Raw genomic sequence first — 24,638 nt, forward strand, 5'->3', positions numbered from 1 at the left:
ATTCAACAAAATGGCCTGATTTAGAAAGGGAATGGAAGAAAGGGATCAAAGAGCAAAGGGCCATTGGAATTCCTTTGTCCACAATGGTGGTTCAGTATGAGGCAAGAAGAATTGCTGATGAAAAAGAAGTTGCTGATTTCAAAGGAGGACACAATTGAAGGAAGCAATTGGTGCTTCAGGTGCATGAAACAGAATGGACTAGGCATGCATCCACACACCAGACTTGCCCAGGGAGTGTTTATGGTCAACCACAGACCAGAGCACAGGCAGGATAGTAGGCAGAGTCTCTCCTAGGACAGTGATTCATCATTAAAAACAGATGAGGACTAGTTAATGGATGAGTGTTTTGACAGCTCCGAGGAATTGCATGAATTTTATGATGAATAAAATAAGTTCAATAACTTTATGTAATACATTTTTTTTCAAATTTTGGGCCCCCAAACTAAGTTGTGTCCTATATATATATATGAGGAAATACAGTATACCTCATAGTTTACCAAGGAAATTAAGGCTATTAATCATGAGCTCCCACTATTCCCAATTTCACTTTTAAATCCCCTCAACATTCTCCATTCTCTTCACCTTTTCTCCAATCTCTAAGGAAGAGATACACCTTCTCTGCCAAGACAATTGCATCTACCTGTTCTGTTGGTCCTTTTCTCTTTGTTACTTTGAGAGACTGACTTTCCATTATTCTCTTTCTAAACTTCAGTTTCTCTTTATATCCTGGCTCCTTCTCTTGCTTTCTACAAATATGTCCAGATCTCTTTCACCCCTGAAAAAGCTGATTCTCCTATTCTTTCAACCTACCTTCCTAAATCTTTCCTCCATTTCTCTACCAAATGTCTAGAAAAAGCTGCTTCTTTTTTTATTGCTTCCTATTCCTTACATCTTCTCAATCTCTTACAATTGCCTTTTAATTTCAACCTTGACTGGAGGAGAGAAGGGCTAGATCCAAATTATATTGTGATTGTGCAATCAACAAGACTTGGTAACTGACAGGATTATGAAGGATTAGAGAGAGCAAAGTCAGGAGATATCTGGTTTCTAACTTCAATACCTTCAATAAAAATAGGGAAGTCTAGAATGATTGATCCAGAAGTCTTTAGAATAGCAATGCTTCCAACAAAATACTCTCAGACATCATCCTAAGAAGTCTGGCAACTGCATTATCACATCTGCTGAAGATCCAGAAAAGAAAGTTCTTGTCACCCAAGTCCACAGTACGTTCAAATGGTTCAACCTCAGAAACTAATATCATTTTGTTACTAGAAATTATGATAAAGAAGAAGCATTAACATTAACTTTGCTGCTTTGCCAAAAGGACCATGGGATCTTTCCATTTCATTTGCAGATAAAACCTTCCCTGTTTGTCCCCCCCCATCAAAGTTCCTTGAGAGCAGTTAACTGTCTTACTTTTCTATTTGTATCTTCAGCATTTAGTAATGGGTTTTGCACATAAGTTAGTATTTAATAAACCTTTATTAATTCACTCAATGGTTTAAATTTAATGTTTTATTGAGTATTTCTTTCAGAAAAAGTTGGAGATTACTAAGGATATTTGGAAATTCCCTCAAGGCAATTTAGTCTGCTGTCCTACAGAATTCTGGATCTAGCTTATTGTCCACTTGTAGTCCTTATTATATATGTCCTTATGGATGAACTCTTCAGATTATCCATCTAACTGCATGTCACAATCTGATAAAAGGCTATATTCATCCATTTGGGTTTTCATCTATGGATCATTAGACCTCTTTAGAGTGACTTTAGCTCACATTCATGAGGCTCTTCAGTGTTCAAAGTTTGATACAATGCCAGCTGCAAACAGGAGCATCTAGTGGAAACCATCTGAAGGTGGTAAAGTGAAATGACTTCAGAGTACAAATTGAAGAATTTTTCTTGAACTATCTGGACTATGTGTTGGTTGTGCTCCATAACAACGGTAAACATCTTTGGAGAATACCTGTTTTCTGTATCCACTGTTGTAAATAAGTACGGGTCTCTAATTCAAGTCAGGAGTCATCTTTCTCCTCTCTTCCTATACTAGATGCTTAGCATAGTAATTGGCACATAATTGGCACTTAATGTTTATTGATTTGATGCTCCTTACTTAGTTCAGTGGCTATAACTTAGCCTTAGAATTAGATAACCAAAAGAAACTCCTACTTAATGATTTTTCTGTCTAGTTATTTCCTTTTAATGAAATTGGTCTAAGTATGTATTGGGAGGAGGTAGCGTGAGAGGGTGGATAAAATTAACTTCCTAAACAAACTTCCTAAAAAATGCTTGGATTTCCTTGGTCCAGGAAAACTGCCTGGGAATAACTGTCCCTGCCGTGGGGTTCCAGGATCTATTTTCTCTGAATCTGCAAACTGAGGAAAGAAGGGGATAGAGGTTTGACCAAATCCAGAGTTGCATATGACTAGGCTTTTTTATTGCTTCCCTGGATTTCTTCTAGAAAGGTATTCATAGACCCTGCTCTCTCTAAATTGGCCACACCTGGATTCGGAGACTCCTCCCACCTTCTATCCCCACTCGCAACACACACACACACACACACACACACACACACACACACACATACTTTTTTTTTAGTGGTCAGTCTTTCTGTGCCTCCGAAGGTTTCTCAAAAAAATGTTTATCAAAAAAATGTTTATCAAAGACCAGTAGCTGCTTTTGCTCTTCCCTAAAGGCCAATTCCTTCAATTTAGTGAGTACATTAAGGATTAAGGTATAGGTTTGAACCTACACCCATCCCAATCTTATTGTTGTAATTGTTGAGTGCTTTCTCTCTTCCCCTCCCCTTCCCTAGCCCTTCTTTCTTCCTCAACCAGGGCTAAAGTCTGGAGTTCCAAGGTCTTCTAAATCTGAAGCCCTTTAACCAATGAGACAATGGGCAGCTGGTAATTCTCCAGAGGTTCCCTTGGCTTGCGCCCCCTACCCGCCCATCATTCCCATATTCCCCCTCCCAATTCCTCCCGTTCAAGGCGCTTTCTCTGCTGTTGCCACCGTACCAATCACGCCAGAAAGTCATCACTATGATTTCAGAGAGGCATTGTGATTTATGCAAAGCACGCGGATAATTACAGCCGGGCGCTAAGAGGGAGAGGAACACAAGGACGCACGGGGCGGGGAGAGTGAAGGAGGAGGAGGAGGGGAATGGGAGATGGATGGACAGACAGAGATGGAGAGGAGGAGAGAGAGAGAAAGGAAACAGGCAGGAAAAGGGGGGAGAGGAAAAGAAGATAGACCGAGAGACACAAAGGGAGAGACAGACACATAGACTAACACTTAAACATGCAGAGGGAGAGAGAGAGAGAGTACGAAGAGCCACGAGAACACCAGGAGCACTAGTGTTGCCTGAGGTGGTTTGTCCTCCGTGGAGTTTTCCAAGACATCCCGGTAGATTGAGTTTAGCTAGAAGGGGGCGGGGGCGTCAATATTCCGTTCCGGGAGTTGAGATAGCTTGTGACCACCGCCCAAAATGTTCTAGAAAGCTAACCCTTGGGGCCAGGCCAGGAAGAGTCTCCTACCCAGAGGAACAATGGTTCTCCCAGGGTGCAGTTGAATTCATTTCATTCAGAACCTCTAAGAAGAACTAGAGCTGCGCAGACTGGGGGTGGAGATGGGGGGTGGGGAGAGTGTTACCCCTGTGCCTCTTCGGTCGTTAGGTACCAAGAAAGCGAAAATTCGTCCTTCAGTTGGCTCAGAAAGAAAAAAAAGTCTATCTCAGAACCGATGATTTGTCTTTTCTGACCTTCAGAATCAGCTGCCCTGACATCCTAAGGCATAGTGGGACAAGATGGTGTTGCTGATGGTAGGTGTGAAAGGGAATAAGACATATTATAGTTATGTTTTTCTGCTGCAGTCTCTGCAAAACTGGATAGAACGCATAGCAGAGGTCATCTAGTCCAATCCCCTCAAACAAGAGCCGGGGTTTGAAACTAAACACTGGCATGGAACTGGCATCGCTTAGACCCAGATGCTCTAGCTTTTGAACTCCGTGGGTTTTCTTTAGATTCCTTGTCAGGACTTTTGGGAGTGGGGTTCGTAGCTGCATTGATAGTTGGCTAAACTAGTTCCTTCTCCCCCACCTCCCTTTCCAAAAGCGCAGGTTGGATTAGGCATTTCAGTTTCTGCTTCCTCTCTAAATAAAGATACTTGAGTCACAAGTGAACAGTCATTTCACCTGATTGGTCCTGTATCTGCTAAAACACTGGATACTAGTTGGCTACACCTATATTTCCTTAGTCGGGTCTCCCAAATGAAAATAAGTACAGGATGCAGTCTTGGGTTATAATCCTCCTATCTCTCTACAGTGGATCACAGAATCATAGGTTTCTAGCTGTAAGGGACCTTAGAGGTCATTTGGTTCAACTCCTTCATTTTGATTAAGAAATATATTCTTAGAGATGTTGTGACTTGAAAGAGGTCACAAAGGTAGTCTGGATTTGAACTCAGGTCTGCTGATTTCAAATCCAGCTTGCTTTCTTTGCACACATAGAAATATCTCATCCCACCTCTAACCAGACACTGAATGTAGTTACTGCTCACAGGAAGACCTTGAGGTCTCTTGTCTGTTAGTGCTCTTTTCTCAGTCCACTGTGTCCAAAAGGGTAAGCGTCACAAGTTGCCTTAGGTTGAGTAAGGGGAACACACTGGGCCTGTTTCTCGGGGAGTTGGGACGTGGTTCACCCGTTAAAGTTTTTTCTAAAACCAATATACCATACGGATACTTTTAAAACCAGGAATGTGTCCCAGAATTCCGAGGAATAACCTATGACTTAAACAAAACAAAAGCACTGCCCCTCTCCGCCCAGTTCCAAGTCACTTGGATTTGGGGTTCGGCAGACCCGAAGCCAAGGTAGAGGGTTGTGGTAAGAGGCGGCAGAGACAGGGAAGTGAGGCCTCCAGGGGCTCCCACAGCCCCCTACTGGCCATGGCAAAGGGCTTCGCTACGGGGGCCTAGTAAGTAGTGGGGAGAGGGAAGGGAAGGGAAAGTAGAGGAAGGCAATCCGTGACCTTCAACCCGAAGCCTAACCCACGCCCTGAGGAGAGGTTAACGAGCTCAGGCGGGACAAATTCGATCTCCCCTCGGGGCCTAGAGGAGTAATCATCTCTTATTAAAGATGCGAGTAGCCGCTAAGGATCCTCGGAGCCCTGGCTCCCCCCTCCCCCCACTTCTTTTCTAGGTGGAAGGTGGGCTGAATGGAGGAGAGGACTGGCCTGGGGGGGCGGCGACTGGGACTGGGGACCTACAGAATGTTTCAGCCCAGAGAGGTCTCACTCTTGGATAGAGAGATGGTCTGAGGAGGGCAGAGGAGGTCTAGGAGGCCGGACTCAAGCGCGTACCTACCTATTCCCCATCCCCACGGGAAAAAAAGAATGGGAAGTGTGCATGCTTGGGTCCCTCTGGCCTGGATGGGCCTATCTTTGGAGAAAGAAGAAAGCACCTAAGTGAGAGAGGTGGGACCGGAAACTGGCACAAACACAGCAACCGCAGGAGCACCATCACCACCCCGGCCCCAAAACCTACTGCAAAAAAAAAAGAGAGAGAGAAACTAGGCACCGACAGGCTCTTCCCCTTTAGCTTCCCGCTCCCACCCTCTGTCTTCCCTGTGTGTCCCCATATCCTAGCCCAGGGAGGAATACATGCCTGCAAGTCTCCAAAACTTCCCGCAGGTAGTTGCAAAATGAACAGTTACTCACCTCGGGTCAGATGCAAGTTTTACCCTCAACAGAAGGGACACGGGGCACAGAATGAACCAAGTCTACATAGGCCACGTCCAGAGAGCGCTTACACACACACACACACACACACACACACACACACACACACACACACACACACACAAGCTCTCACGTACAGGTCTCACTCAGAGTCCGGGAGGAGTGAGAAGAGAACATTTTGAGGAAGCCCCAGTATCCCCTCCCCCTTACCCATTCCCCAAGGAAAAAATAACCATAATTCACTTTTATTACTGTGAAAGCACAAAACAAACGCACACACGCATACACCCAAGTCACTCTCCCATAGAATGCACACACCCTGCAAATCCGCTCCCCGAGCGCTTGCATTTTCTATGGAAGCCGCTTGGAGGTTCATTAATATCATTAGCATTTAACCCCCTCCCCCCTTCCTCGCCCCCTCCCAGTACACAGCTGACGTCAGACCCCGCCAGGAGTTGGGGGAAAAGCAGGGAAAAGCTAAGTGGGCAAGGGACGCCCTATTCCCCTCCCTACTGCTGCTGTCAGAGCTGCACTGGAGGTATTATAGGGAATCCAGCCCGGAGCTCCAGACACAAAGTCACAGTGCAATGAACTTCTGCAAACCTTTGCTGGTTGGTGCCATTCCCTCGCTGGAAGCCGAGGCGCTGCTTCCTTGGAAGCCTTCTCCCCCAGCCAGAAGCTCTCTCACGGGCTTGGAGCCTCTTTCTGGGCACCGCCGAGCCCAGCTGCTTCTGAAACTCGGACGTTGTGATTTGTCGTTGTTTCCTTAGAAGATCAAGCGGTCTGTATACATTTGTCCGTAGTCTATTTGTAGAGAAAGAGAGAGAGACAGAGACAGAGACAGAGACAGAGAGATAGAGATAGAGACAGAGACAGAGAGAGAGAGAGAGAGAAACAGAGAGACCAAGAGAGACAGACACAGAGACAGTGACAGAGATAGAGAGAAACAGAGAGACAGTCAGAGACAGAGAGAGAGAGAGAGAGAGGGAGAGAGAGAGAGAGAGAGAGAGAGAGAGAGAGAGAGAGAGAGAGAGAGAGAGAGATTCCTTTGGATTTCCAAGGAAAAAATCATCTTTGTATTTGTGACTGTCCTTCAAGCTCCCTCTCTCCCCCCACTTCTTTCAATCTGTCTACTTGTCTATGTATCTATCCATGTATTTGTCCATACTAAGAAACACTCCTAGAAGCTGCATATTTGCAAGAGCCGGGAAGAAACTCGAGGATGCTTAAATTTCCACAGTGACACGAATTCTGACAGCCCAGGGGAACCACACACACACACACACACACACAGAAACACACAACACACACAGAAACACACAACAATCAAAATCCACCTGTCACAGCGACAGAGGCTCGAAGGCGGGCGAGAGGCACCCAGGAAAAGCGAGAGCTACAGGCCGAGACTTGATCAGAGCCAACAAGCCCCTTCGCTCCAGGACTGTCAGCATGAGCAAGCCGGCGGGATCAACAAGTGGGTACAATCGCCGGCCAGATTCTTAGCGGATTCCCCAATCCCGGAACACTCCGGAGTGGGAAGTGGGGGAGTGGGCAGCTTGGGTCGGGGAATCCTCACAAGCCCCTAGGAAGCATCAGCTCCCCTTTTCTGGAAATGTTCTTCTTGTAGGGTCTTGGGGTTTTTGATCCGGTTCTTTGCAGAGGGATCCCAAGTCTTTTACAAAGAGAACTATTTCCGTCCCTTTAGTGCCTATTATTTTATTGGCTTTGGGTTTTTACAATTTGTTTGCAAGACAGCCGAATGCGCATCAGATCTCTCCTTACGAATTGGGTCCCCCCCCCCCCGTAGGCTCTTTTGTGGGGCGAAGGGGAGGGCAAGTAAACGGGGGGGGGGAGAGGGCGGGAGGGGGAGAACTAGGAGTGGGGGTGATGCCGAAACTCCTAGTTCTGCTTCTATCAACGAATTTGTACAATTCCTTCCGCTGTACAGTCCAACAACAGACAGTTCCAAACTCTGGACGCTGCGCCCGAGAATCTCTTAAGCAGCTGCGGAAAGCGGATTTAAAATTCAATGCTTTGCACACCATTTCTAGTTCCTCCAAATAATCCTGCAAAGAGGAAAGCAGGAACGACTGAAAAGTCACACTCTTCTTAATCCTAAATCCGTGTACCTCATAACTGGGGAATTTAAAGTATGGCAAAGAGGGGCTAAAAACTATAATCCCAAAGAGGACTTTTGGCGGAGGTAAAATGGGGCTGGGACTAATTATGTGTCTTTTGCATACACATTCATTTGGGGAGGGGGGGGGTTATGTGCCCAATTCGTCCGGCCCGATATCGTGTGAGGCATCTCCTTTGACAATGGCTTTTTTAACCCTTCAGGCTTCATTTGCTGTTCAATATTAAGCTTTGCATTCCAACTGAGCTGTTACCCTCTAACTTCTCAGCTACACTGTGTGTTTGTATGTGTGTATGTGGTGAAAACTGTATATACAAACCACACACAGACATCGCTTGTTGCACACCGGCTTCGGTGTGATTTTTACTTTGGTCCTTGTTACTATTTTCCCCCTGCCTACTTTTGATCTAACCCTAGAGCGCAGATACTTTGGAAGCCGTTGCAGTTCTCTGGTCTCACCTCTTCCTCCTGGAGGTTTTGTTGTTTCTTGTGGATGTAGTTGTTTTCTTCTGTTTTATTTAGTTTGAGGTCTTCGCCCCTTCCCACCCCCTACCTCCGTGATATGTGTGTGGCGGGGGAGGCTTAAGCTGTAGGCCAAAGGAGAAGTGGAAAACTCCCTAGTGATTGGCAGAAAGTCCCTTGCAGGTGGGAGTTTATGTTCCTCCAAAGAATTGGGTTGGGGGTTTTGTTTTATGGAGAGCAGAGGACTCTGAGCATGTGGTGTTTTATTTATTTATTTTATTTATTGTGTGTGTGTGTGTGTGTGTGTGTGTATAAACAAATGAATGTTTGCAGATATTATGGAAAAAACTATTTGTAGAGGAAGGAAGGAAGGAAGGAAGGAAGGAAGGAAGGAAGGAAGGAAGGAAGGAAGGAAGGAAGGAAGGAAGGAAGGAAGGAAGGAAGGAAGGAAGGAAGGATCGAAAGAGAGAAAAAAGGAACTTTTTTTTATGAGTAATTGAGGAGCCGGGTTGGAGGTAATGCAAAAACTACGTGTTCTGCTTCTTGCAGCGCATAGTAATAGAAAAGTCTTTATGGGGGTTCTCATTTCCACTCACTTGTACAACTTAATTTTTGTCACTTGGTGATGGTGAGTTGCTTCCAGAGATCTCTTCCCAGAAGCAGAAAGTAACATTTCTTACCCTTTGGTCACTTTGGTTGAGCCCAGGGCAACTGAGGAAAGTGGAGCCAAAGGGGTCCAATTCCTACTCCACTCCCCTGTCCATGAGACGAAGGGTCACATCTCCCTTTTCTCTCTCCGGTTCTAAGAAGGAAACCGAAGCACCCTTTTATCCTGTCTGGACGAGACATCTGACTGTCTGCTTCAAGATCGGGTTTTCTCCGAGTTGGAAGCTGCCGGACTGAGCCAGTTAAAAAAGAAAATAAAAACAACGAAGGCTGGTTTTTCCTTAGCCTGGTTAGGACTGGCTAGGTTCCGGGGGTGGGAGTGGCGGGGTGGGTGGGGGGCCAGGAAAGGCTTCAGATTTTAGGGAGAGGACAGAAAGTGCCAATCTTTTCAACTTTCTCAGACCTTCTAACGCTGAACTCTTCTAATCTGGTTTGTGCTAGGACTCCCGAGGTTAGATCCAGAAGCCCAGGAGTAATTCGGCCAGAGGTCACAAACTCCTGCGGCTCTTTACTCCGTTGCTTGTATCCTATCTGTCCAGCCAAACAAACCCCAGAGCTTGTCCTTGATTTTCTGAGACTGATTAAGATTTATGTCGAGCCTTGATCCTTGCCTTTCTGGCTTCTCTTTCTTTCCCTCAGTCACCCAACGATTCCCTGGTTCCTGGCACCCTGAAGCTCCTCTCCTAAAAATATAGGCCGAGAAATAGTACCTGTCCGAGCGCAGCCAAAAGCCAGCGGCGCGGGTTCTCGGGGTTAAGTTGGTCTCGGGGTGCCGGCGGAGTAGGGCTAGATCAGTCGCCTGGGGAGGGGGCGGGAACAGGGGCAGGGGGGACACGCCCGGCCTGTAGACCTCGCCTCGCTTGGCTTCCCCCGGTTGTAGTGTAGAGCTGTGTCAAATGTGATCCCTGCCTAGGTGGTAACAAGACCCCAGCCAGTCACCCCTCCAGCCCAGACTAACTTCTTTCAACAGCCTCTGATGGTAATTACAGTAATCGAAGCTGCCATATATCTTTAAGCAATTATAACACACAAAAAGCCCGAGGGGACCCCCTGGCGAGGGATGTTAAGAACGGTTTCCCGGTCCCAATAAAATCCCACTTTCCTCCCGTTGTACCTCGGCTGACCAAATCAGGGGAGCTTTACAACAGGACCAGCCAGTTATCTCATGACCCCATGTCACCGTAACTGGTAGCTTGGTTGGGTTGTTTTGTTGTTGTTGAAGTTTTGGGTTTTTTTTTTTTTTAGCAGATTTGCTCTGCCCAGGAATGTTTCTCATCCGCTCCTATCCCCCCTGGATTCTCGGCTTCCTCCTTGCAAACCCCCTCCGCCTGGAGTAGTCTACTAAGGCTGTTTTTAATCAGTCACAGGGGCCGGTATTTAGAGTCTAGGTAGCAGAAGATCCTAGAAACTTAGAAGGACAGACTAGATTCAGGCTGGGGGTGGGTGGGTGGATCAGGGTGGAGAGTCTGTCTTGGTTGAGTCTCTCCCCTCGCTCCCTCATCCCCGAAGCCGGAGGTCGCTGGAGAAGTTTGTTCATATCCAAGGGCTAATTGTCTATTTCTCCTGAAAACTCAGTTAAGTAAAAACAACTCGGACAACCACGGCATTACTAAAAACCATGGTCAACCCCCAAATTAGCAGAGTCCTTAAGGTGAAGCAGAAGAGCAGTAGGCATTGCAACAAGTCTTGCCAACTTGAAGGCCAGGCGGAGCAGCTGGCTTGGAAAGCTGTTCCCTCCCATTTACTGAAGGCATCTGCAAACTGCAGAGAGAGGATAAGGAAAGGACATCTTTACACATTCACTTCTAGTGACCACAACTCCAATTCAATTCAAAAAAACAAATGCTTGAACAGTTCCGGGTCAAAAAATGTGTTGGGCCCTTGGGCATGCAAAGACAAAAATAAGACTGTCCTCCTAAGGAACCCCCCTTCCTCTACTGAGAGGTTTCAAAGTAAACAAAGAAGTAAATACAGAAGTCTAGGAAGTAAAAACAAAGTTATTTCCTGGAATGAAAGATCACAGATAGATACACACACAGGGAAATTGGAATTAGACCCACGGGAGAGAGATTGGCAGGCAAGGCAGGCAGACAGATCCTTCCCTTAGAGGAAATGTCAAGTTCTCTGATTGCTCCAAACTCAGGGAGGGACCTGGGAGCTCCTCCTGCAGCGAGGGTCGGATGCCCAAGACGCCAGAGCCGAGCAACAACGAGTTTTCTTGGCTATGATGACCCACCACAGGAAGGAAGAGAAGGGAGATGGCATTGCTGTCTGTACATTTTCACTGTCTTCCCTCTGCCCACCTTCCAGTATCACTCTCACCCCCCCACCCCCCAACTTCTCTCCGGCTTTGTATGAGCCTGTGGGCGCGGAAAATGTCTCAGTTGATGTGGAGATGGAGAGGAGACTAGGGTTGTAGTGGAGTTGGGGGGGGGGGGCGCGGTGGAAGAGAGAATTGAGTGCTTTCCCCTTTTGGCATTGTGTGATATCCGAATTCCCATGCTACCCTTTTTGACGGGTCACTGGTGACTCTATAGGCAGGTGGTAAGAAGGGTTTGTAATTACACAGTCCCAGGAACCATTCCTAGTGGTCCACCCTCCCCCTCCTTCTCCCCTCCTCTCATTTCTACCCCCGACCTCCTACCTGCACCAGTCCCTCGCCCACCACTGACCTTGCACCTTTGGCGGGGAAAGTTGGTCTGAACGTGCCCAAAGTGGTTAGAAATGGAAGAAAAGTTTACCCTACTCCAACAACCACACACAGACACACGCGCGCGCGCGCAAAAGCACACACCGTTCGCCTCTCTACTTCCCCTCCCCCTTCCGTTTTTCTTTTCTCTCCCCTCCCCCCACGCCCCCCCCCTTCGCTCGCCAGTCCCCAACTTAATCCCCCAGTCTCTAGCTATGTTGTATATAGCAGCTGTCGAGTTTCATTTTAGGAAGAAGCTGGCGGGTTTGTATTGATTGGGAGCAGTCAAATGGGTTTCAATGAGAAAATCATTAAGTTAACACTTTATCTAATGTCCTCATTGTCTTCGAGAAGGGAGCCCCTTGATATAAGTCCCTGTGGGTTCCAGGAATCTGGAAACGATATTGTGCCACCCCCACCCCCACCCCATCCCCGACCCCGGCATGGGAGGGCCTATTTTGTGCTTCATTCCCTTCCCAACCAGCTCCGTGGGTGCGGACGCTTGTGAAGAGAAAGTAACTAAAGGAGACTTGACTGGAAAGGAGATTCTAGAAGAGAAGTTGAATCAGATCGTGGGGTGCGCGTGTGCGTGTGTGTGTTTGCGTGTGAAGTCAGTGCCTGTACGGAGAACAGGAGTGAAATGATTTCTCAATCAAATGCCAGTTTTTTCCCTACCCAAACCCAAGAGCAGACAGAACTGAAGAAAGAGTGTATCTACTTGTAAAAAACAGCTGACAAACTGAGGCTTGGAGAGAAGGGAAAGCTGCTTCAGACAAGTTGGCACGGGAAGTGGGGGGATTCCTTTTAGAGCCCCCCAATAATAATATTAAACAAACATTTTCAAAACTACTGTGCTAAGAGCCTTGGGGAGGGCGAAAGGGGGAAAATATTTTCTAAGATTCACCAAACAAATGTAAATGAAAGTTTTGCAACTATGTGGTATTAATATTTTTATATTTACTTCTACTATTAAATATAAAATAATAACAACAATGAATATCAAAGCAGTGTCCCAGACCACATTGTGGATTCAAAGAGTGATTTTTTCCCCATTTTTAAATTTCAAATTTGTCGCGTTTCTCCATCACCAATAGCTTCCCCGCCTCAGTGGAGGAGCCCAGGCAGGCAGACGAAACTTTTTGTCGGAGCAGAAAGGCTAAAGACGTTTTTGCTGTTGCCTTTACGGCTGCTGAGGCTGCTACCGCCGCTGAGCCCGGGGCTGCCGGGCCCTTTCATTCCAAAATGGGCCTCGGAGATTGTACAGGATCCAAATAAATGTAGCGGTGCATGAATAATGGTCATTGTAGGAAACTGACACTTGCTCAAGGGAGGATGGGGGGAAAGGTTGGCTATAAAATAACTTCATTATTTGCATTTACCACAGCTCCAGTACTAATCCCTTCTCAGGTCAGATTGCTTAGCCTCTCTCTCTCTCTCTCTCTCTCTCTCTCTCTCTCTCTCTCTCTTCCCCTCCTCCCTCCCTCCTTCTCTTTCGGTTTTCCATCGCTTCTAATTTCAGGTCGTATTTTAGACATCCCCTGTAAAGTATGTGGGGATCGTAGCTCTGGAAAGCACTACGGAGTATATGCCTGTGATGGATGCTCGGGGTTTTTCAAACGGAGTATCAGAAGGAATCGGACCTACGTCTGCAAATCTGGAAACCAGGTACCAATAGCCCTCTCCTTGCCAGATACCACTCTTTCCTCCTCCTACTACTCAGAGGATTGCACCTGCTAAAGATTGCATACACAGTTCCATTTGGGATCTATACTGTCTTTTTTTTAACCTTTCATCTCCTCCTCTTTCTGTTCTTCCCAAGCGTCCAGCCTCTATCTGATGAACGTAGTTAAGAGGCAAAGTGGGGAAGGAAGAGAGTGGAAGGAGAACTAAATAGATTTGTTTTCAATAGGAAAAACAGGAACACCGGTTACACGTTTTAGAACTGGGGAAATGACTTTGACAAGTGGTAAGACACGAGCAAAAAAACTTGGAAAGTAGATCCCAGTTTTGAAATCAGAACTGACTTCTAGCTTCTTAAAAATCAAATAACAAGTAAGAGAAAAGTGCTTAGATTTCCACTTCTCCTCATAACCATGGGACCTCGGTAGCTTCTCTTTCATTCTCAAGTTGCATGTATCCACCCTTACTCAAATCTGATGTTGTTGAAGTACCCAAGTGCCTTAGGGGAGTTTTGAAAACCTTTCCTCTCCATCTAAACTTTGGATTCGGTAGGAGGGAAGGAGAAATCTTTAAAGAAATCCCTCGGAATTGTTCCAATCAGAACCATCAGAAGGTAGGACCATTCAAGATTTAGGAAGTAGTTTCACTTGTAAATATAGCTTTAGTGGAAGTAAACCCTAGGAATAGTTACTAGTACAGAATATTAGGGCAGGGTGAATGATAAGGCAGGTGGAATCAAAGCAATCTCCCCCAATCCCCAGGCCTCAAGTGAGTTTTCCTCTTCCTATCTTGTGCTTCACAAATCTGGACCAGGGTCACCTTGCACAGTTCAGAATAGAAAAGAAATGGTTTAAGAAGGGCTTTTGGAGGCTTGGGAAAATTGTAGCTGGCATGGTCTTGCAGAATCCAGCATTCACCAATGGGACTAAATGAATTTTGGTATGGGGGGTGGGGGGAACAACCATGAGTCCAAGCCAGGGCAGTATGAGAATTTCAGAAAAGCCTCCTGAAAGGAAAAGGAGATGCCTTTATCAATAAGAAAAGAGATCCCAGCTTTTTTTAAAAATAGACTTTGTTTTCCTTTTATACTAGCCTTATGGTCACAAAAATCTCCCTTCTCATCAGTCATCGAATCATAAATACTTATTCATAGAACTCTACTAAATGTCATTGATGTTAATATGACAAGAGACAACTAAAAGTTTTCATCAAAGTATCAAGGGAATGACCCAAACTACAAAAATGGTTGTTGCTTTACAAAATTATGGAAACCTACTATACTTATAAATGTGCAAATATGCATAGCCACATTCCATATCTGTGTGTCTATATTTATGCACAAAATGCACAGGGGTTACTAAATTGTTCCCATTTCTATCTTGGACTCTATCTATACTTATGAACTAATTTGATAGAACTGTAAGTTTAAAATAATGAATATAGAAAAACTTGAAGGAGGGATATATATGTATGTATGTTTATACCCCCAAATAATTTAGTTTGAATTTTTCATTTTGTTATTGGTTATTTTGCCACTTTGGTGGTAAATTACAGTTATGCACCTAAAATGTACTTGGATATCTCCCTCCCAGGCAATTAGGTGACGCAGTATTGGATAAGGTGCTGGGTTTGGAATCTGGAAGGGCTAAGTTCAAATCAAATTCAGACACTTACTAGCTGTGTGACCCTGTCAGTCACTTAATCCTGTGAATGCCTCAGTTTTCTCATCTGTCAAATGAGCTGAAGAAGGAAATGGCAAACCACTCCAGTATCTTTGTCAAGAAAATCCCAAATGAGATCACAAAGACTTGAACATGACAAAAATCTTGTAGTGACAAGATAGGAAATGTATTCTAGGATCACAAGATTTCAGTTTTAGATATGGAAAGGACTTCTGAAGTTATCTAGTACTACAACACTACTCATTATAGAATAGTTGAAGGAACTGAGCCCTAACTGAGATTAATTGACTCATCTAAGGTTACATGTAGGGAGTGGCTAATTTAAATCTTTTGACTCCAAATCAGCTTCACCATGCTGCCTTTTTCACTTGATTTTATTTATTGAAATACAACATGCCACATTCAACAAACAGAATTGGGGAATTCAAAATATGGGGAATGTTCTTTTTAAACACCGGGAAAATAGCCAACTCAAAACATATTGATGACACTAGCATTTGGAAATGAGCAACAATGGGCCTTAGCTTGCCTGCTCTTTCCCCACTTTGCAGGCAGAATACATAAATTGATCTGACTCAAAGATACCTTTGTCTCAGGCTTTTGATAGTGATATACACTTCAGAAGATTATGATTAGAAGATGCAGATAAATACCATTTTTTGAAGGCCTTTAGTTGGGGTTAGCAGGTTTGTCAGAAAAGTGAGCTGACACTGTTAATTAAATGTTAACATACTTAAAACATTTTATGAATCTCTTTGAAAAGAATTGCTTTTTTGGAATCAGAGACTATGTGCTATAGAATTGTTCCAGAGATCTCCCCAACAATTCATCTTTCATTTTACTCAGTTTAGAATTTCAATAATTAGAAATTACCATGAACCCTTTACCCTCTTTTTAAGGACTTCAAAGGGTGTTTCTCTTTCTTCATTTACAAAATAATTATGTGGATACTACACTGATCTAACAATATATCCCAGGATAAAGCTCTTTCCCCCTCAAATCTTCAGTAAAGAATTCAAAATTTTGGACCAAAGAATTGATTTAGGAAAGTAAGAAAGGACATAGGTAGACTAACTAGACCAGGGAAGTAGAACCTGAAAGGAAAACCTGACTTAATGAAAATGGAATGAGGAGACAGATCACAGAGATAAAAAAGGACAGAAGACAGAGAGAATATGAATCTCTAGCTCAGAGATCTCTCTCTACCTGGCCCATTGATGGAAGCCTTCTCACTAAGCCGGTTGGAAGAGGAGGGAGGCAGGGGGGAGAGAGAAAAGCCTTCAAGGTAGGCTGCTGTCTTTGGTGCTGAAAAGGACCTGCTAACCTCTTGGTCAGAAGTTTTGTATTTAAAAAAATCTTAAAATTTAGCAGTCCCAACTTGGCTCAAACTCTAAAATGATCAACTCAGTAGTCTTCTTTTCTTTATTTTTTGCCTCTTCCTCTTGCATTAACTATTTACCCCAGGATTCTGTACTTGTCTGATAGAAGCAACTAGTATTCCCAACACCAACAACCTAGCCAAGCAAACTCAGTTATTTAGTGACTCTCTAAAATACCCCCAAAAGAGTCAATCCAAGTTGGAAAAATCCAACCTGCACTTTAGCTTTCAGTTCTCTCCCTCAGGGGTTGGGGGACTTCAGAGGTAAAAACAGCAATGTTAAAGGTGAAAATCAAAGAAATGGGATAGCACTTTACCCTTCTGCTTGTCTTCAACCTCTTTTTCTTGTGTTGATTTGTTTATTTTCCTTGAATCTGCCCTAATTTGTCCTCCTTCCATGAACAAAAAGCATCCCTCTCCCCTTGTTTGATTCTCTGATTCTCCCTTTCTGTTTCAGGGAGGCTGCCCAGTGGATAAGACACACAGAAACCAATGCAGGGCTTGTCGCTTAAAGAAGTGTTTGGAAGTCAACATGAACAAAGATGGTAATCAGCACATTCCTTTATTCTTCTAATGTTGATTGAGTAGTAAGTAAATTATATGTACAGAAAATACATTTCATTCATATGCATGTAAATCATCTTTCCCAAACACTTCTACCAGATGCCTGGGAAGTTGTCCCAGTGTTTCAGCCAAAATCTCTCCCTTCGACCCTGATCAGTGCCAGTTCACTTAGAGTTCTCCCTTGTAGAGGGAATCACTCTGGTAGGAGGAGACAGAATGGACACAGAAATCATAAGACCTGCTTATTGGTTTTGGGACCCTGGGAAGGTCATCCAAGTTCTCTGAACCTCAATTTCTTCTTCTGTAAAATGTGGGAGCTGGCCTAGAATTGGAAGGAAATCTCTTCCAGCTCTATTATTCTGTGAACTATCATACCTGTCCCCCAGTTTCTCAAAGAGAGTCCAGGATCATCACCATCATTCTTGAAAGAAATGGGGAGGGGAGAGACTGCTTCTAAAATACTAGTTAAGCAGTCCCCCTTATTGATGTGGGAAGAAAGGACAAGTGATCCCGGCAATATTTCCAGTCTTGTATACTAATTCCCCTTCTTGCCTTTTTCTGGAGTCACTTCTTTTTTGCCTCCCTTTTGTGAGCAACCTTTAAGTCCATTAGACATCCCTGGGACCTTGGCAAAAAGGTCCTTCATCCTGAGTGAACCTGGAGGAAAGAAGGGAATTGGTGAAACTTTTCTGAAGGCTGAGATGTCAAAAGAGGAAAATAAACCCATGTTTAGCAAATCAACAAGGAAGCCTTCTTCAAGGCTGCTACTGAGAGATCCCTCAAGGGACATTTTCTGCATCCTCTGAAGAGATGAAGATGAAAGAAGAATGGCTCTGGGAGACAGAGGAGGTTCTCTTATGGATCTCCCTCTCTCTGTGCTTGGGAGAGGCACCCTCTCTGTAACAGGACCAGGGACTGGAGCTCTGTAGGGAGCTGGAAGATTTTATAGATAGATAGATCTGTCTATCTATATACTCAGTTCCGAACAGTTTTGGAAATGCCCGGTTGTAGGCCATTGTTGCAAAGACTGAGATAGCGTTGGGGACCAGGATTTTTCCTTCGGCCCAGGCCGGGGTGGTGTTTAGCTGAGAGCTCAGGAAGCTCTCTCTGCAGTGGGAGAAAAAAGCAGGAGCGAAAAACCTGTTGAACTTCTGTATTGACAAGTTGTCAAGCTCTGCGGGCGGGAGATTGCCCCTGAATTAATTTGTTTGTTTAAACTGTTTGCGGTAATTGTCAGATCTCTCTCCTGCTGCTTGCCTGCCTGCCTCCCTTCCCGCACACTCTTCCGAGGCGAGATCTTCTTCTCTTTCCCAACATGTTTTCCCATTCCACTCCCCAGGCCGCTGGCAGCTTTCTCTCTAGAAGCCTTGAAGACAGAAAGGCATTCCCTCCCCGGGGCAACCCTTTGGTATTGACTCAGAACCCGCTCAGGTGCAGCTGCTGCTGTTGGGAACTGGGCTCCTCTTTGAACTGGCCTTGGGGGAGAGGACCTAAAATCGCTGCTTTGATAAAGAGTGAGGCACTTCTTAGAACTCTGAAGTAAGCCCATCTCTCTCTGCGTCCCTCTTTCGGATCAGTCATCCATGTCCAGCCTTGCTTAGGTGTCTTCTTCGGTTTTCAAAAGTTAGTCTCCAGATACTCATGGTATCCTTTCTCTTTTTCCGGGTATCCCTAGATTAACTCCAGGGGCGCGGAAATCACGACGAGCCTGGTTCTTTCCAATTGACCCAAGAGTAAAGGAGAAACAGCGGGATTATCCCGGTCTCTAGTGCTCACACCGAGTAAATTCGTGGAAAAGTAAGGTTAGGGACTTAGAGGATTTGAGACCTGAAGTCGTAAAACCACTTGCCCAAGGCCACGCAGTTTTAGTGAAGAAGACAGGATTCAAACCATATCATCTGATTCCAAACCCAGAATGAGGCTGATGGATCGAATCTTTGGGTACCAGACTTGTTAGAACCAAGCTAAGCTTTGTCACTGTCTATCCCTGCAGCTGTGCAACACGAGCGAGGGCCCAGGACGTCTACCATCCGAAAGCAGGTGGCCCTGTATTTTCGGGGTCACAAGGAGGAGAACGGTGCAGCCCCTCACTTCCCTTCTGCAGCCCTGCCTGCCCCGGCTTTCTTCACTGCAGTCACACAATTGGAGCAACATAACCTGGAGCTGGCGGCCGTGTCGGGCACACCAGAGAGGCAAACTTTGGTGGGACTGGCACAGCCCACGCCCAAGGTCAGTGGTCCCGCTCCAACCGAGGGAAAAACAGAAAGAACCAGAGTTGAAGGTCAGAAGTTCACTATCTCCAGGTGACAAGGAGATTGAGAAAGAAAATTAAGCTATGTGTTTTTCTTTCCCCCCTTGGATTTAAAAGTGAGAAACACTCCCTTAAATCGAAGTAGATCTCATCTTTCCTTGACTGGAGAAATGGGGGTGGGGAATGGGGAAGGGGCAGAGAGCCGGCTCTCTTTGCAGTTAATAACATCCCATCCCCGATAAAACTTGGTTTTCCTGCAGACCAGTTGAATAGCAATGTGCCTTATGTAAAAATGACCTCCAAATTTAAACCTTAATGGTCTTTGTTGTAGTATTCAAAATTCAAGCCGATTTAATTAAAATAGTCGTTGAGTGTGTAAGGCACTGTCCAGGGTGCTAGTACTAAGAAGACAAAAGTCAAAACGATTCCTACTTCCAAAGAGTTTACAATCTACTGGGATTAGATTAGCTATTAATTTCTTGATCCCCAAATCTAATATTAGAACTAGCATCTAAAAGGGTATTGCTCATTATTAGCCAGTGTGAAAATGTTAAATTCCATCGTGCCATTAATGAGGGAAAACCCACAACTGCAAATTAATCAGGATTGCTCTGACTCTTTCCCTGCCATCCCTCAGTCACTTCCAAACTGCTTGGATTTTTTTCAGTAGTAGTCCTCTAGCATATAAAGGTTATAACATTTATCATCAATTTAGAATGCTGCCATCTAGAGACTATATTTATAACCCCCAAGGGTTTACAATCACCCAGGAAAGCCTAAGATTTCCCTAGGATTTCTCTGAGAGTATGAACTCCTACACTGTCAAGAGTTCACACACACACACACACACACACACACACACACACACTCTCACAGAAGCAAACACCTGTGCACCCGTACATGCACACATGCATACACAATATTTAATGTTTTTTTCTTACCCCTTGATGTGTATAATAAGCATGGGAAAGTGCTGCTATGAATATGTTGTCAGTTGTGAATGAGAATGCTCTATGAATGATTAAAATGTCTAATTGAAATATTTCCATAATATACTAATCCTTTCTAAAAATATTCATATGCATATTTGTGTTTTGGATGCCTATTAATTTATACTTTTTTCATGTCTATTTTTATTTACACAAATACAAGCTGCTCTTGTCTAAATTGGGAGCCAGGCCTGCCACTTGGCTCAGCCCTGTATAAATTTGCTGGTGAGGATAGAGAAAGACTGAGAGACTCAGACTATTCGATCTAGAAGAGACCTTAGCAATCATTTAGACCAACATTCTCATTTTGCAAATGAGAAAACTTAACTCCCAAATAAGGGAAGTGTCTCAACCAAGGTCCACTTCTCCAAAGTGAATACAGCCATCCAAATAAGAGCTTTAGAAATGAAGCCTTTCTCAAAAAGATTTTAAAAAAGTGATTGCAAGTTATGGCTTCTCATAGAAGGTTTTAAGCAGTAATTCTCAAACTATGTGCAGATATTTTAATTATTCAAAATGATATGCAACTTAAATGTTTCCTTTTTCCTTGGTGTATTCTTTTTCTAGGAATTCTTGATACTTATTCAAAATAACAAAAGGTTGATTTCATTTTAAAATAATGTGGTTTTTCTGGCTCTGGTCCCCTTAATCCAGACTTCTTTCTTCTCCCCTTCTAGTATCCCCATGAGGTAAATGGAGCCCCCATGTATCTCTATGAAGTGGCCACTGAGTCTGTTTGTGAATCGGCAGCCAGACTCCTTTTCATGAGCATTAAATGGGCCAAGAGTGTTCCAGCCTTTTCCACTCTTTCCTTGCAAGACCAGGTAAACCTGAATATACTTTGAGATTCTTAGGCAATAAGGATAAGAGGAGAAAGAAAATATAAGAAAAAATAGGAGTTACTAATGCCAGTTTCACAAAGCTGGAACGGACCTGGGGGATATCTATTATGTAATAATGCCTTCTTATCAATCAGCTGAAATTCTTAGCTGGGTAAACAAGCACTGGAAACAAAGTGTTTTGTGATGTTCAAAAATATAACTAGGAAGTCAACTCAACAAGAATTTGTTAAGCATTTAGTGTGTACAAGAAGAGATGCAGCACGACAAAGTTAGAGGTTGGCATCCAGAAGAACTAGGTTCAAATCCTGCCTCTGAAACATACTAGGTTGATGTTGACTGATTCACTTTACTTCATAGGTTCTCAGCAACTCTCAAAGATTGGATACATCTATATTAGATGTTCCATACACTAATGAAATTATAAATCCAAATTTAAAAAAGTGTGCATGGCCTTGTGCCAGGTCCTGATGATATATCAGTTATATCAAGGAAATCATTAGCTAAAACTCCTTTGGGAAACTCAGTAAACTGGAAGAAAAAAAGGCTTCCTTTTGAGAGGCTCCTCTTTCCTCTCATATTGCCATTAAGTAAAATGTTTCTTTACTTTAAGAAAATAAAATGAATCTTATTAAGCTATTCATTTGTAAGAAAATATACTCTTTTCTTACAAGTGTAATTAAAAATATCATTGCCATGTGCATTTTTAAATTGTTGAAACCCTTTATGAAAAATTAGGAAATGTATAAATAAAATGTGTAACTGATAAATAATGAGATATTTCCATTCCTCATCTGAAGAATTAGTCTCAAAAGTGACCACATTTTTGTATTCTTTGAAGATGTAACATAAAGTTTGGGTCACTAAATTATATGGAGACAAACAGTAATTACGAACCTATAGTATATTATACACCTCCATAGAGATGAGTTCATTTAAGTCTTAAAGTTTTTTATAAATCCCTAAAATCACATTTCTCACAATCCTATGATCATAAAAAGACTTTGAAAGACTAAATAATATTACACCTAAAATTGGATCATACCAAGAAAGAAATATTTTTTTTTATATATCTTATTTAAAAAGACTCCTAAAATGACTTCAAAGAAAATGCAGTCTAGATTGGTTTCTGAAAAACTGGGTAAATGCATTCAAAAGAACTAGTGGAAAGATCTACCAAAAACTAAGTGGTTATACAAGTAAAATATATAAATTCTGTAATAATAATAACAATAATAATTATAAATCTATATGTAACATATTTTTTTAAATTTGAATCCTGCTGTATTTAATTAGGTTTTACTACTTTCCTAAATATAAAATGCATTTCTTTGCTTGAGACACATCCTAATACATTCAAAATATTTGCTTTTTTATGCATCAGGTCTATTTGCATTGCCCATGAAGAATAGACAAAATTGAGTGATTTTTCCCCAAAAAATTTCAATTCATTTTCTTGTAGTGTTTTGACAAAACATTGATTCTTAAAGTTTGGAACTAGGAATGAGTCATTAAAAATATTTTTGATAAATATTTAATGAACCAGCTCTTGAGACCTTATTAAAAAAATCTTCATTTAAAGCAATTTCTGTTCATTTTGGAAACCATTCTAAGTCATTTTAAAATGTTCTTCAGCTATCTTTACTCATTTACCTAACTAACTTTATATTCAATTTCAAAATCCCCATTTTTTGCCATTTTAAAAGTCTTCTAAATAAATGTCTAGAGTCTGTTGGAAGTCAAACATAAACAGATTCTCTTTTTGACTTTCAGAAGAAAACCTTACAAAAACAAGTCAGAGTGACAAAGGAGATGAGAATGATAATTTGGAGACAACTAAATTTTGGTTTCAAGTCGTCAATATCACATCCTATAAAAATTAATGCAATCTGTTCCATTATGCTTATCTGAGAAATCAGGCAACCAACAAGGAGTTAAATGTGGAAACCCTGATTAACTTAATTGTATCACTATTTTTTTTCTCTCCTAATGCTTAGCTTTGATAAGTACTGTGGCTATTATCCTTCACATACATACTGTTCCTTGATCTTCTAGTTCTCCAGTTCTTTGGGAATAAGAGTCAGACAGAGAATCAGCATTAATTTCTTGAGAATTTCAGCGTTAATATTCCAGAGGAATCACTTTATATAGCATTCCAGTATGCTACAGTATTTCATAGAGCACTAATCTCATGAGCAACTCTTAGGTTTGGCTGAAAGAAAATCATATGAAAGGAAGATCAGACCTTTTCCTGGAAGAAGCAAACTTTTGGGAAAATAGACTGGGAAGTACATATTACTTTATCTATAGGCACCTTGAGAAAAAAAAAAGGTAAAAGAAAAACCTAAAATATTCAAGAGAAATTACCAAGACAGGCATTTAAAATAGTTTTTTAAATAATGGAAATTTACATAGTGAGATTGTTTATAAATTTATAAATTATACACTATATTCTATTATACATCTATTGTATGACAGCTGATGCTTTTGGAAGATGCTTGGAGAGAACTGTTTGTTCTAGGAATAGCACAATGGGCCATTCCAGTTGATGCTAACACTCTACTGGCTGTATCTGGTAAGAACTGCACAATTTAATGACTTTGTTGTAGAAATTACCATAAAAATACATTACTGAAAAAAGAACAACATGTAAAGAATAACAAATTCCTGCTGAACAATAGAGTATACCTGTCATTTATAAATCTATATTTAAATGCAAATAATGTTGTTTTGTTGTATTCATGACTGCTTGCATTGTTATTTAAATGCAAATTACTGTGTTTGTTATCATCCCAGAGAAGATTTTATATTAACTTCCATACAATATAGTCAGTCTAGATGGAATCAGAGATCTCAGAGTGACAATTGAATAGATATTTATATGCAGAATTTTTGTCAAAAATCAATATGAAATCATGAAAATGCCTAATATTAGGACATTTATTTCACATTCCCACTCTAGGTATGAATGGTGAAAATACAGATTCTCAAAAGCTGAGTAAGATCATCTCTGAAATCCAGGCTTTGCAGGAGGTAGTGGCCAGATTCAGACAACTTCGGCTGGACGCAACTGAATTTGCCTGTCTCAAATGCATTGTCACTTTCAAAGCTGGTAAGCAGATGTGAACACCCTTCTCCTTCTCCTTCTCCTTCTTTCTCTGTAGAATCCCCTTCCCCCATCTTGACAGCTTCCCCTTCCCACTCCCTGGTCCTGACCCAGCCTGCCCCCCTTCATGATAACAACCACTTCAGAGTCAGAAAGTGCCTCATAAAATGGAGCTGATCTTTCGGACCCTTTGACTCCATTTTAGAGAGCCACGGTCTTCTTTCATGCTGGACCAGCTTTGCATTTCATCGCTGCTTTATACCGTTGCACCCACCTGGAGGTCAACTGACCGACTGGTTCCTGATCTCTTTTCTAGTACCTACACACAGTGGTTCTGAACTGAGAAGTTTCCGGAATGCCGCAGCCATTGCAGCACTTCAAGATGAAGCTCAGCTAACACTTAACAGTTATATCCACACCAGGTGAACCTTATTTGTTTAATAATTAAGAATAATAATAGTAGTA

General features: G+C 42.8%; 1 protein-coding gene across 2 annotated transcripts in view; it reads left to right on the forward strand.

Moving 5' to 3' along the window:
* Positions 1–3,120: 3,120 nt before the first annotated feature.
* The window catches only part of NR2E1 (nuclear receptor subfamily 2 group E member 1), a 31,490-nt gene continuing 9,972 nt past the window's right edge, over positions 3,121–24,638 (forward strand). The window contains exons 1-10 of one of the 2 annotated variants that reach the window (XM_074190228.1): positions 3,121–3,402; positions 3,672–3,817; positions 7,077–7,204; positions 13,204–13,349; positions 16,882–16,969; positions 18,982–19,217; positions 20,906–21,052; positions 23,546–23,642; positions 24,030–24,179; positions 24,490–24,595. In XM_074190228.1, coding sequence (XP_074046329.1) covers positions 7,180–7,204; positions 13,204–13,349; positions 16,882–16,969; positions 18,982–19,217; positions 20,906–21,052; positions 23,546–23,642; positions 24,030–24,179; positions 24,490–24,595 — 995 coding nt within the window. In that variant the 5' untranslated portion in view covers positions 3,121–3,402; positions 3,672–3,817; positions 7,077–7,179. The remainder of the gene's footprint in view (positions 3,403–3,671; positions 3,818–7,076; positions 7,205–13,203; positions 13,350–16,881; positions 16,970–18,981; positions 19,218–20,905; positions 21,053–23,545; positions 23,643–24,029; positions 24,180–24,489; positions 24,596–24,638) is intronic. The other variant, XM_074190229.1, reaches the window with a different exon arrangement.

Source organism: Macrotis lagotis, chromosome 5, assembly GCF_037893015.1.
Source record: "Macrotis lagotis isolate mMagLag1 chromosome 5, bilby.v1.9.chrom.fasta, whole genome shotgun sequence".
NCBI classification, from domain to species: Eukaryota; Metazoa; Chordata; class Mammalia; order Peramelemorphia; family Peramelidae; genus Macrotis; species Macrotis lagotis.